At 40.2% G+C, this 12,814-nt stretch overlaps 1 protein-coding gene across 3 annotated transcripts; it reads right to left on the reverse strand.

The window, feature by feature from the left end:
* nucks1a (nuclear casein kinase and cyclin-dependent kinase substrate 1a) lies at positions 1–11,545 on the reverse strand. Of its 3 annotated transcripts, XM_083535404.1 has the most exons (9): positions 11,436–11,542; positions 11,154–11,201; positions 8,924–8,973; positions 7,843–7,936; positions 5,275–5,321; positions 5,011–5,166; positions 4,737–4,889; positions 3,087–3,239; positions 1–2,327 (listed from the first exon to the last, which is right to left on the reverse strand). In XM_083535404.1, exons 2-9 carry the CDS (start codon positions 11,168–11,170, stop codon positions 2,080–2,082), a joined length of 918 nt encoding a protein of 305 aa, XP_083391530.1. In that variant the 5' UTR covers positions 11,171–11,201; positions 11,436–11,542; the 3' UTR covers positions 1–2,079. The 3 variants fall into 3 exon arrangements, with proteins under 3 accessions (XP_083391530.1, XP_083391531.1, XP_083391532.1); XM_083535405.1 differs by having other exon boundaries at positions 4,737–4,886; positions 11,154–11,545; XM_083535406.1 differs by having other exon boundaries at positions 3,087–3,236; positions 11,154–11,545.
* Positions 11,546–12,814: the final 1,269 nt, after the last annotated feature.

The raw sequence follows: 12,814 nt of genomic DNA on the forward strand, positions 1-12,814 counted from the left end.
TATTTTTTAAATCAAGATACATTTTTATTTCTTTTCTTAAAAAAAAAACAAAAAAAACAAAAATTACAAAAATTCTGAGGAGAATGACAGATCAAACACACACAAAGTATCAAAAAAAAAAGGGAGGTGAAGGAGAAAAAAAAAGAGGAGGAAGAGGAATCGAGGGATGATATACAATTGGAGACGACACACTGGTTGGGAAAGCGGAAGGGTTACAGGGTTCAGGAAATACTCGGTGATGCCTGGCACAAAAACAAAAAACAAAAACGAAGCGTGTTGTTGGGTCGCTTGAAAGCCTCATGAGAAGTTCATGCACATGAAGACTGTACAGATGAAGTCATGATCCAAGTCCATCGTGTTAAAGCTCTGGAGCTGGAACGAGAAGAACAGACGCCGGGGCGTGAACAGGACGTTTCAAACGGACTCCTCGAGCTGGTTTGGAGAAAATTGGCTTCGACGGCGCGAGAGTGGGGGGAGTCCCTCGACTTTTCTGCGCTTACGGCTACAGAACAAACTCCTCGCTGCAGGAAGTCACGTCTCGGCTTTTAAAAAGGTTATAATGCAGCAAATAAAACTTAGCTGGAGTCCTGGATGAGAGAAAGTGTTCCTGAATGTTCGAATTAAAGCGTTTAAATTTACATCTCTGCTTTAAAGTGTGTGTGTGTGTGTGTGTGAGAGAGAGGGGAAAATAAAAGCATGTCTGGGCTCAGGTCATCACTGAAAAACAAGAAGTGGAGAAAGAAGGGGAGGGGGCCGGGGAGGGGGGGAAATAACCCTTCTTTTTAAAACATCCTATACACTGCTTAAGATTACATCACTCACACACACACACACACACACACACGAAACAAAGTAAAACCAAAAAGAGGTTTCGGTTAGGAGATGATTTAGTGAATGAAAGAATCCCTTAGGGGGTTAAACACCCAAAAAAAAAAAGGGGGGGGGGGGATATTTTTTTTTTACTTAAAATATTAAGTACAAATATTAAGCAAATTATTGAATATCAATTTGGGGCAACAAATATCAAATAATTGAACATGGACCAATCGTATTAATGGGGATCTGGATTTATATATATAAAAAAAAAAAAAAAAAAAGGGGTAATAAAAAAGGGGGCGTTTCCCTGCTCGAACACTCACCGGCTAAAATTCGTGTGTGTAATACGGTTTATGCAAAAAAAAAGTTTGAATTTGGATCTCACGTGACACACGGGCGGCGTGTAAAAAAAGGGTATAAAAGGCTCAGATTGGTTTGAAAGCAGTGTTTCGACTTCACTCACAGTTTCAATGATTTATATAAAAAAATAATAATCCTGGGTAATTAATTTTAAAAACATTTTAGTTTTCATTACACTGAAATTGGTCTGATTTGGAGAGGATTAGACTGTCCAGATAATGTTAGATTGGTTCAGTGTGTAACTGGTAAAGGCTAGGATTCTGGGTGATCTGGCAACCCATGTCAGTAAACACGAGGTGGTTATTATGAGGAAAGATTTGATGTTGATTTTCAGGGTGTTGGGTATAAAAGTGTGTGTGTGTGTGTGTGTGTGTGTGTGTGTGTGTGTGTGTGTGTTAGTGAGTGAGAGTGAGGAAATCACAGTAAAAAAATTACTAACATCAAATGTAGATAAAGGGGCGGGGCTTACAGAAGCTGTCAATCAATCCTAAAAATGGTACAATGGGGTTCGGGTGGCACATGTTAGAACAGGAAAAACTATGGGAACACCAGGAAGTATATGGAGATGATCAAAGAACTCTGGAAGAACCGTCCAAGCAGCAGCCCGTGAGCAGTGGAGGAGCTTTCCTAATAGTTCTAACCTATAAATAAATCAAAAAACAAAACAAAACAAATCCACACACACACACACACACACACACACACACACCCACCCTGGGGAAATAGGGGTTTTGGTGATACAGAAAGTGTACGTTTTAAAAAGCCAGGTCACCACAGAGAAATAATAATAATAATAATTAAAAAAAAAAAAACTCCAAACGGAGGGAAAAAAGCAACAGAAAAAAAAAAAAAAAAAGAAAGAAAGAAAGAAAAAGGAAAGAGCGCGAACGAGAAGCGAGGTGACTAATCCTCCCCGGACGGCGCGTCTTCTTCTGAACCGTCTTCCTCCTCTTCGTCTTCCTCTTCGTCAGGGGTGTTTTTCTTCTTCTTGGCGGACGGTGGCGGCGAGCTCTTCTTCTCCACCTCGTCCTCCTCATCCTCGTCCTCGGGCGGGCTGTCGGGCTCCTCCTCCTCTTTGGGCGAGGATTTCCCCAGGGCCTTCGCCGCACTCGGGCGACCTTTGCCCTTTCCTTTCATGGGGCTCGGGGTAACTAGGAGGCAGACAGACGCAAACAGTGTTTAGATCTTTACAATAATAATAAAGAAAAACAGACACACACCAAACGTTCAGATCAGGGAATCAGTGTCTTTGTAGCTCTCAAACTGTACCCACTTGTCTCACCCTCTATCCACCTGGACATCCCTCCCTCCCCCTCTTCCTCTCTGTCCACCCCCCCTCCCGCTCTCTGTCCAGCCACCCCACCCCCTTCCTGTCTGTCTGTCCATCCCTCCCTACATCTAGTCATCACTATCCATATCTCTGTTCTTTTCTATCTCAATCTCTTACTCTTTCTAATAAAGTGTGTCCCTCTTTCTCTCTCCCCATCTGTTTCCACTTCTTACCATCTCTCCATCGTGCCACCACCCTTTATCTGACCAACCGTCCATTCCACATTGTCCAGCTATTTCTTTATCTAATCATCACCCCATCTTTCTGCCCCACCAGCCATCTTGGTCTCCAATTAAACGTTTGTCTATTCTCTCCATCTGTCCAACACTTTTTATCTGTCTGTCTGCCTGCCCCCCCCTTTCCACTTGTCTTACCATCACTCCATCTGCCCACCTACCCCATCTCTCAATTTCTCCCTCCCTCCCTTTTATTGTTCTACTATCCCTTTCCCTCTCTGTCTGGTCATCTGTCCATCTTTCAGGCTCATTCCGCCCCAGGGTCTGTCTGTCTTTCTTGCCTTCACCGTCGATCTGTCCCTGTCTCAAGTGGACAGAGTGGAGGAGAGCATGGCTATATGTACCTGTGGCCTTTAGTCTGGGTTTCGGGGATTTCTTCTCCTTCTTCTCCACCTTGCGTCCTCTCAGGCTCACTTTCTTGCCCTTCTTTTTGGACTGGCCATAGTCGCTGTCGTCATCGTCGTCCACCATGAAGTCCTCATCGCTCCCGGACTCTTCTGGAAACACACGTGTGTAACGGCGAGGGTTAAGTGGCAGCTCAGTAGAGACCGGCTCGCCAAAAAAAAAAAAAAAAAAAAAGGATAAACGGAGACTCTGCAGGAGGCCTACAGTGGAAAATAAATCACACCCCCAATAAAAGACTCGGGGGCAGTTTATAAATGTAATGGTGTTATTTATGATTACTGCCATCAGGAGGCACTGGCAGGATAAATCCGGTGACTGGGTTCAGAAGCGAAACGCGGCAGTGAAGCACAAGCGCCGCTGCAGAAGATCACGGAACGAATGCCGCAGGCGGGTTTGGGAAAGTGAAGAATCTTCTCAAAGCAATTTCATTTCATTTTCATTACCAAAACGGTCACCTCATACAGGTAGAGATAACTCAGAGGAGTTCTGCATCACACACACACACACACACACACACACACACACACACACACACACACACACACACACACACACACACACACACACACACACACACACACACACACAGAGAGAGAGATGGAGAGAAAGACAGACAGAGAGGGGAACAGAAAGGGAAAAAGAGAGAAGAATGGGGACAGTCAAAAGGACATGGACAAAGAGGGAGGGAGAGAGACAGATAGAGAACGAGACAAAAACAGACAGAGAGAGAGTGGTGACCCAGACATATAGAGACACATGGAGAGTGAAACAGAGAGGCACAGACACAGGGATAGAGTGAGACAGACAGAGGGAAAGAAAACAGAACAGGAGAAAGAGAGAGAGAGAAACACAGGCAGAGATGAGAGAGACAGAAGGAGTGGAATGAAGAGAGATAGGAAGACAAACAAACAGATATAGAGAGAGACAGACAGAGAGAGGGACAGAAAGGGAAGAAGAGACAAAAATAAATAAAAAAAGATTGATATGGAGACAGTCAAAAAGACATGGACAAAAAGACAAAGAGAGAGAGTGGTGACCCAGACATATAAAGACAAAGAGACAGACACACACAGACAGAGGGATGGAGACAGAGACAGACAGAGGGAAAGAAAACAGAAGAGAGAGAGAGAGAGAGAGAGGAATGAAGATAGATGGACAAATAGAAACAGATATAGAGAGAGACAGACGGAGAGATGATTTAACACAGAATTGAAAAGAAACAAGAAAAGAAGGGAAAGTGCAGACAATGAAGGAGAAAAAGTAAAGGAAGAAGAGGACCAGAAAAAGTAGTAGTGAAGACAGGATGAAAAAGAAGAAAATGGGCAACAACACAAACAACAGGCAGATAGGGTGAAAGAGACCGCAACAGACGAATAAAGAAAGAAAGACACATTGAGTGAGAGGGAAAAAGAAAAAATGGCTAGAGAGCGAGACATTAACGGAGACGAATAAAGAAACAGACAGATAAAGAAAGACACATTGACAAAGAAACACAAAAAGGGGTAAATTCTGATCGAATGTCTACGATGGGAATTTATTTCCGAGGCCATCGTTTAAAGGCTGGAGAATGAAAAGCCGAGTGAACTCACGATCCACGAAGGTGTGCTCATCTTCATCTTTATCCTCATCCTCACTACCTTTGTCCCCAAGCAGGATCTCTCTCTGTTTAGACGCAGCCTTGGAGGCGGCTTGTCTCACCTGCCTGGGCTTCCGGCTCACCTTATCCTCATCGCTCTCATCTGCTGTGAGAATCAAACACACACACACACACACACACACACACACACACACACACAATAAGGACAACTAAATAAACAATTAAACCAAAAAGCAAAAGAATGTGGTCAAAGTAATTGCACTCACCAGAATCCCGTTTTCTCTTCAGTGGTCTTCTACTGCTAGGCTTCTCCACTTTGCCCTTCTTTCCTTTCTTCCCCTTTTTGGCTTCATAATCGCTTCCTCCGTCTTCCTCCTCCTGTTCCTCCCCGAAGTCGTTGCCTTCGTCGCTGCCGAAATCATCTAAAGGGCAAATAGGTTAGATTAGATCGACAGACAGACAGAAACTTGGATTCCGTGCAGGTGTTAAAATCTCTCAAAATCAGGGCTGGATGGTTTAGTCTCGCTTACCTGCTGAATCGTTCTTAGGTTTGGAGAGTTTGTCATCCGAGTCATCACTGGGAAAAAAGAAGAAAAGAAATGCATGTCCACTCTTCAATATTACCTTGACAACACCTAAAAGCTAAAGAATTCAGGCAGAATTCCACTATCTGTAGAGATCGACTGGTTTTGATGATTAATCAGCACCGATCCACAGTCATTACAAGAGCGGCCACTAGAGGCGAATCGCTGACAGCGCAGGCTGTTTGCTTTCACACGCTAGACGGCGCGCTGCATGGAGTGCGCTATATTAATTAATTATGCTGATTAATTAATATATTCATAATTATAATTAGAAGATTTGGATGATTTAGTACTTTTTACAATAAAAGTTTGGTACTGGCTTAAATGGAGGTTTTTTTTTAATATATTTTTTTTTTAAGCCAGTATCCGTTTTAAAAACTATTTGCTGCTTAATCAGTTATTGGCAAGCACGATCTAAACTAGTTCTCGATAAAATCTGATTATCGGTCGACCTCTAACGAGCACTTGGGTTCACAAGGTTTCTTTTTTGCTGATAATTTTGCTGGTTCATTTGGGTTGCCATAGCGTTTCCGAGGTAACGGATTTGGTGAAGTGGGACGTCTAGATGCTGCTGCGCCCCCGTTCTCATGCGTTCTCTCAAGTTTGATCCTTCATGTCTTATCTATTTGTTAATTAAACACAGGTGGGGTATTATATAGCAACAAAGCGTAGTGGTTGACAGGGCTGCAACAACTAATCGAAAAATCAATTAATCGCTAATAGAATTTGTTGTCAACGAATGCATCATTTAGTTATGCTTCGTAAGTTACGCTTTAGCGTGTAAGAGAACGACTGCTTGTGAAATGGCGGAGATGGTCGCACTGGATCTGTTCTGTCGTGACTCGCGAGCGGCAGGTCCCGCAAGCGTCTCGTTCGCGTCTACTACAACAAAAACTTCTGTTTTCAAACGTGATTCACTGCAGCTTTACTACATTCAAATGCTTGTTTTCAATGTTTGCATATTTAATTTATGCATATTATTTATTAATACAAAAATAAACGATATATTCTAGATGTTAATCTTCATAGCTGAACAACGATGTATTAAATTTATTTCATTTTTTAAGCGTTCGTCAACTTGCCATTCAAAACACAAAATGTTGATTTACACAAATTGCTTCAACTTGCACACTCAATTGTTTTTTTATTTTTCACAGAAAGAAAATACCCAGCGAGAAAATTTGTTCAAAGAGAAATCCCCCATGCACTCCTCAACAAGCGGCAATTATTAGCTTTATAAAATGTCAAAACAAATGATTTGAACTCAGTATGTAGTTTTTTTTTTTTTTACGAACACTTTCACACAAATACCCTGAATTAATGTTTTGTATAGTTATAGTGAGCAAAACATCTAATAGAAAAACAATGAAAAAATAATCGTCCAATTAATCGATCATCAAAATAACCGTTAGTTGCAGCCCTGGTGGTCAGTCAATTCAATAGTTGATTGGCAAAATTTCATACCGATAGTTTTTCCGGGTTGCGTCTGTTGCCAAATCGGTTAAGAAGGCAGCTGTCATTATACAGTACAAGAGCAGCCTCTAGAGGTGAATCACAGATATTTATTTATTTTTCTAATTCTTTTATATACATTTTTTTTATATAATTTTGGACGTAACTCGTTTTTTTAAAATAAATTAAGTGCCTTACCTTTTGTTTCAGTCTGAATGCAGGTCTTATTTTCCTCAATATTTATTAATATTTATATTTCATTTAGCATTTTTATGATTCGGCTATTTTTTTATTTTCACAAATAAAGTTCAGTAGTATTTTAGAAGGAGTGTTCTGTTTTCGGTATTCATTTTAGCTTCAGCTGATAAATCGGGTATTGGCGAATACAATCCAACCAGGCTATCGGCAAAATCCACCATCGGGTGACCCCTAATAAGAAGCTTAATAATCCTTCACCCCTCTACTCTTCTTTTTTCCTTTTCTCTCCGTTGAGTTAAAAATTCTCCTGAGGTACCAGTTATCCCATCTTTTTCTTCTCTTTAGATCTGCTTGACTCATCCTGACCCCCTACCTCTGGATGAAGTTGTCCTCCATTAGAGAGCACTCTGTACACCCGTGCAACTTAAGAACTTTGAGGATGGATTTGGACTGTAAGATCAATAGTGGGCTACAACAGCTAAGGACCTTGGATCGTCTGCACTTAAGCGCCCATCACTGAACACCTCAATAACGAATCGACATTCAGGTTCCCTTTTGTGTCCGGTTCCTCTTAAGGTTTCTTCCTCATGAAGTCTCAAGGAGATCTCTCATTAGGGACAAACTTATACATTAATTTTATAACCTATTTATCTCGGTAAAGCTGCTTTGGGGAAATGTCCATGGTTTAAAATGTTATTTAGGAAAAACCGAAGGAAATGTCCTGCAGCATGAGTGTGGCCTTGGTCTTATTAACCTCAAAAATATTCATTACTATTTAATGCTGCAAAACAAGACCCTCAAACTGACTTGTTTCATGTACATTTCCAGAACGTGGAATAAGAAGTAACTAAAGTAATTTCTCACCTTTCCTCCTGAGAGTTCTTGGACTTCTTGTGCTTGATTTCCCGCGGTGCTGCACGCACCTTCTTGGGCTTGTCCTTGTTCTGTTCATACTCATCTAAAAAGGGGCAAAAAAAAAAAATAAAAAAAAAAATGACAAAACATCCGACCAAAAGATGAAACTTAGAGCGTTTTTAATCAAATTCTGACAGCTTTCAGAAACCCGACCGTGACACAGTCGTCCTCCGTCTATCGCGGTAGTTACGTCCCAAAACCGACAGCGAAAAACTAATTTCCGCAATAAACGTGACCCCACCCCAAAAACGCTTATTTTCATTATTGTTCAATCCATAAATCCTCCTCCTGCATGCTTTAAACACACACAGAAATCATTCGCCAGAATATAGCGAGATGAATTTTGTGTACATTTCTAGAAATATCACATTTATAGTGCGTAATGTAGCGTAGCCTATGCGTCGTTTCTCTGCTTTTTTATTAGTTGAAGTGTCATATGAAAAGGGGCAGAGTTCTATATACATGTCACCGGATATTTTATTTTCACTGGCTAAATCTGGTGTCTTTAACTCCGCCCAACCAATAAATCAGTGGGAAACTACGATTTTCAGCATCTGCGCTTTCACAAAGTTTTCTTTGTCTCGGGTAAATACAGGATACACTGTACAGTATTTCAGGTATACTTTACTTCAGTTTATAATCAATGACATTTTTATTATTAAATTAACTTATTTTACCATAAAACTCTAAAAACAATTCCCATTAAGTTCAGATTTTTCGCGGATAAATCGAGGGACGACTTTATTGCTATGTGCTCCTTATGGAACATCGCATTCCGCATTTAGTCCTAAAAAATGCTCTAAAACAACTGCCTTGAGGCACAGGGATACAAAATGTAATGATTGGCTATAACCTTTTTGACCCGCCCACTAGTCTATAAGGCTGTAAACCAAGAAGCCGAATGGCGCACAAGGAAGCCAAGTAACGACGGGATTTAGATTTTGAGCAGTATGCTAACGAAACTTTTTTGCATTCCATTTTTAGAAAAATCCGTCTGCAAAATAAATAAAGAATTTAAACACGACGTTACCTGCTTCATCAGATTCGTTGAACTGTGAATAATTCACCACCTTTCTGTTCCTGTAGAATAAACACAATAACAGAGCTCACGTCAGACGATCCACACAGAACACAGGAAGTCAAGTTTTCGCCAAACATCAGCTTCAAACCAGACCACGCATTCCCGTCTCACGCTCTCGGACCTCCGCTTACTAGAACTAAACCCCGACCCAGCAAAAGCGCCGATCTGCCCTCCTGGGCAGAATAATCTCACGTCTCATCAAGATAAAGACCCGAAATACCAAAATGTACGAGGCCGTGAACAATAAACCGATACTCTTTTCTATATTAATTCCACTATATACGTATTTATTACTCTATATTTTTTTAAATAGTTATGATGCAGTTAAGGTTCAATATTTGTATATTATTTAAGTAAATTACTTATTTAAATGCTTTAATATCATACATTATTCTTAAATACTATATTATATTAATTGTGTGTGTATGTATATATATATATATGGTTCACGAGAAGCCACAAGTAACTTTAATTTTATTAATGTATAATTCCTTTAAAGTGAGTTTACAGTACATGTACAATTACCCTTAAAAAACGAAATATCAAAAGGAGTCAAAATCACACTTTTTTTGTTACTCGTGAGGGGTCATAAAACGTAACCCCTACGAGTATCAAGGTTACACTGCATTACATTTAATAATCTTAATTTGCAAAGCTATTAAAACCTTTTCCCCTTATTTGCATAGATGCGTGGTGCTGAAATCAGTCAGGAAACAACATTAATAAATGTTCATATAAGCTCTATAATAGTGCTTAATTTTATAGGGGTTTAAATATCCATGTGGTATTTTATATTGTATATTTACATATACTGTATAGTATATATTTTTATAAAATTGTACGTGATATTTACCGACTTCAGAAGTGGTTAAATACATATGTTTTAAATTTTTGGTAATTTAACATTGTGTTTATTGCTTGAAGGATAAATTTGTTTCTATACATACTTTTATTTATACAATTAATACAAATTTAAACAGACAGGCACTATGTTAATCTAATTTTATTATGTACGGAAGGAACTATTTATTAGCGCCATTTTAATAATTAATTATTCGTTTACTCGTTCCACTTTTTTTTTTTTTTAACCTCAGCTTGCACCAAGTCATATTTTTCCCACAAAATTTACCCAGCCACTCCAATAAATTTTCAACCATTATTATATTTAGCAATCTTTTTTTTTTTTTAACAAACAAACAAAAAAAACCCCACTAATGACAATTACAAAAAACAATTAACATTTAAACAGCAGTGTTATTTTTATCTTAAAAAATGCACACGTTATAACAATGTTAAACATTTCAATACACACCAATATGCATTCTGAATAAATTTAATTCAATTAAACGATAAATCAACTAGATAGTAGGATTTATTGAATAAATAATTAGATAAATAAAAATCCCTCTGAAGAGATTTGAACGTAAAGGGTGGTGGGGGGGGGGGGGGTGGCCAGTAGACAAACTCCGCCCCTTCGTTGCGTCACACGCCCATGTTAATTGAGCGCGAGCCGCAGCGTCTCGCTTTTCTCCCCCCCCCCCCCCTTTGTTTTTGTTACCAAACACAAATAAATAAATAAAATGTATTATTATTTGGTGTATGGTTGAATATAATTGCGATTTCCGGACAGTGTTTTAATAAAGAAGAAGAAAAAAAAATCAAAAATTTATATTCCCTTCTCGAAGCGCAGTATGAATGGGAGGCCATGTTCTTGGTCGAGGAAGGAAAGAGAGCGAGAGAGAGAGAGAGAGAGAGAGAGAGAAGGGGGGGGGGGACCTGATTGCATTTATCGGATATAAAATGTCTGCAATACTGCATTGTATTTAGATGATTCATGCACATTATTGTTAAAGAAAATGTACCATGCAAAACAATTATAATATTTATATATAAATATATATAAAATGCACCATGCAAGCCACATTTTCAAACGTGCATTCTGCACAGGGTGAGGCAAGGAATTCTTTTTTGCGTTGTAAAAAAAAAAACAAAAAACAAAAAAAACTAATCTGGATAAACCACACAGAAATGAAAATAAACAGATAGTAGTAAATGAGGTTATTAAGGTAACGCAATGTTGGCACGTGCGTGAAAGGCAACAAACTCCTCGGAGTGCACGCGCGCAATCAATGCAGCAGCAGCAGCAGCACTGAGGAGGACATTTTACATCCAAACCTACCTCACTGGCCGGGACATTTCTGCAGGAACACCGTGGAGAGGATTTTTCCTTTCCTTTCGTTTTTTTTTTTTTTTTAAAAAGAAAAAAGGAGAAAATAAAAAAAAAAAAAAAAAAAAAAGAAAGGGAAAAAAAAAAGAACCCCAAACACACAACAGCTTCACCTAATGACTAAATGTAACGTCGCATAAATGAAACACCAACGCCCCCTCGGTTTTTTTTTTTTTTTTTTTTTAACCCCGAAATCGCAAAAGTAAATAAAAACCCGGGTGAGGGGGAAAAAACCTGCAGTGCGCTTCTTCGTTTTTTTACTTTATTATTTTAGCTTGAGCTTCACAAAATGGTGAATAAAACAAACTGAAACTGCAGCCCCTCCGCGCAACCTAACTCTCAGCCACCGCGCGGAGAGGAGGGTGGGCGGCGCTTATCTGGCCAATGAGCCCGCCCCGCTGCCTCACCAGCGTGCGCGCGCTTTCCGACGCCGCGCCGCGATTGGGCCATTTGAAACGCGCGTCCGCCTTCCCATTCGCCGACCTCAGACGTCGGTCAAAACTCAGCGCGCATGTCCCGCCTTCTTTTTTCCCCTCTCTCTCTCTCTCTCTCTCTCTCTCTCTCTCTCTCTCTCTCTCTCTCTCTCTCTCTCTCTCTCCAGCCTCCTCTCTAACGCAGTTAGGTTGCACTCGCACTGCTTCAGAAAACACAAAAGAGGCCCCCGGTAGACATGTCTGTAAAAAGCTGTGGGTTTTTTCCCAACGTCTTAAAACACTGATTGTACATAAAACACACCCCTTTACCGGTGTTCTTTAGTCACCTGAATCCATTTGGGATTTCTCACACACTTTTTATTCGATTTCCTCACCCTGATCAGTGACCTATTTTGGATCCTTCACCCACACCTAAAATGGCATCCTTCTTCTCACTGTCCTCCACAAACCTAAATGTAATGCGAGCGCCGTATCTCCAACGAGAAGCTGGTTTTAATTAACAACCCGCCGTGACGCGTCGTGGGATTTATTATATAATATATACATATATATCGACGTCGCACGCAAATAATATATACATACATACACTGATCGGTTATAACGTTACGACCATTTGTGTAATATTGTGTTGATCCCTCTTTTTGCTGCCCAAACCGTCCTGACCCGTCTAACAGCTTCTTCAGCACTTTGAGCTCAAAGAAGGTCTGTTGGACCGGACCACACGGACCAGCCTACGTTCCCCACGTGCATCAATGAGCCTCGGCCGCCCACGACCCTGTCGCAGGTTCACCAGTGTTCCATCTGTGGAGCAATTTTTATAGATACTGACCACTGCAGACCGGGAACATCCCACAAGAGCTCTGACCCAGACGTCTAGACGTCCCAATTTGTCAAATCCTTACGCTCGTTTATTTTTTCTGTTTCTAACATCAACTTTGAGGACAAACTTGCTGCCTAATAAATATATCCACCCACTAACAGGTGCCATGATAAAGAGATAATCAGTGTTTAATGTCAGTGTGTGTGTGTGTGTATATATATATATATATTTAAAACAATCCCTTTGTTATGATTCCATACGAACGTTTACACGAGATGATGTATCTACAAAGCTAGGAAATCGGGAAAAGGTACCAAAGAATTTGGGCCCTCACGTTCAGTTTCTTTCCTCAATCCATA

The sequence above is a fragment of the Silurus aristotelis genome (assembly GCF_946808225.1).
Source record: "Silurus aristotelis genome assembly, chromosome: 29".
Lineage (NCBI taxonomy): Eukaryota > Metazoa > Chordata > Actinopteri > Siluriformes > Siluridae > Silurus > Silurus aristotelis.

Excerpts from the sequence above, each read along its gene's own strand:
- nucks1a (XM_083535404.1), bottom strand. Across the intron at positions 5,167-5,274 it reads ACCTAAGAACGATTCAGCAG|ATGATTTCGGCAGCGACGAA; the intron begins GTAAGCGAGACT and ends TTTGCCCTTTAG. Across the intron at positions 4,890-5,010 it reads GAAGAGAAAACGGGATTCTG|CAGATGAGAGCGATGAGGAT; the intron begins GTGAGTGCAATT and ends TGATTCTCACAG.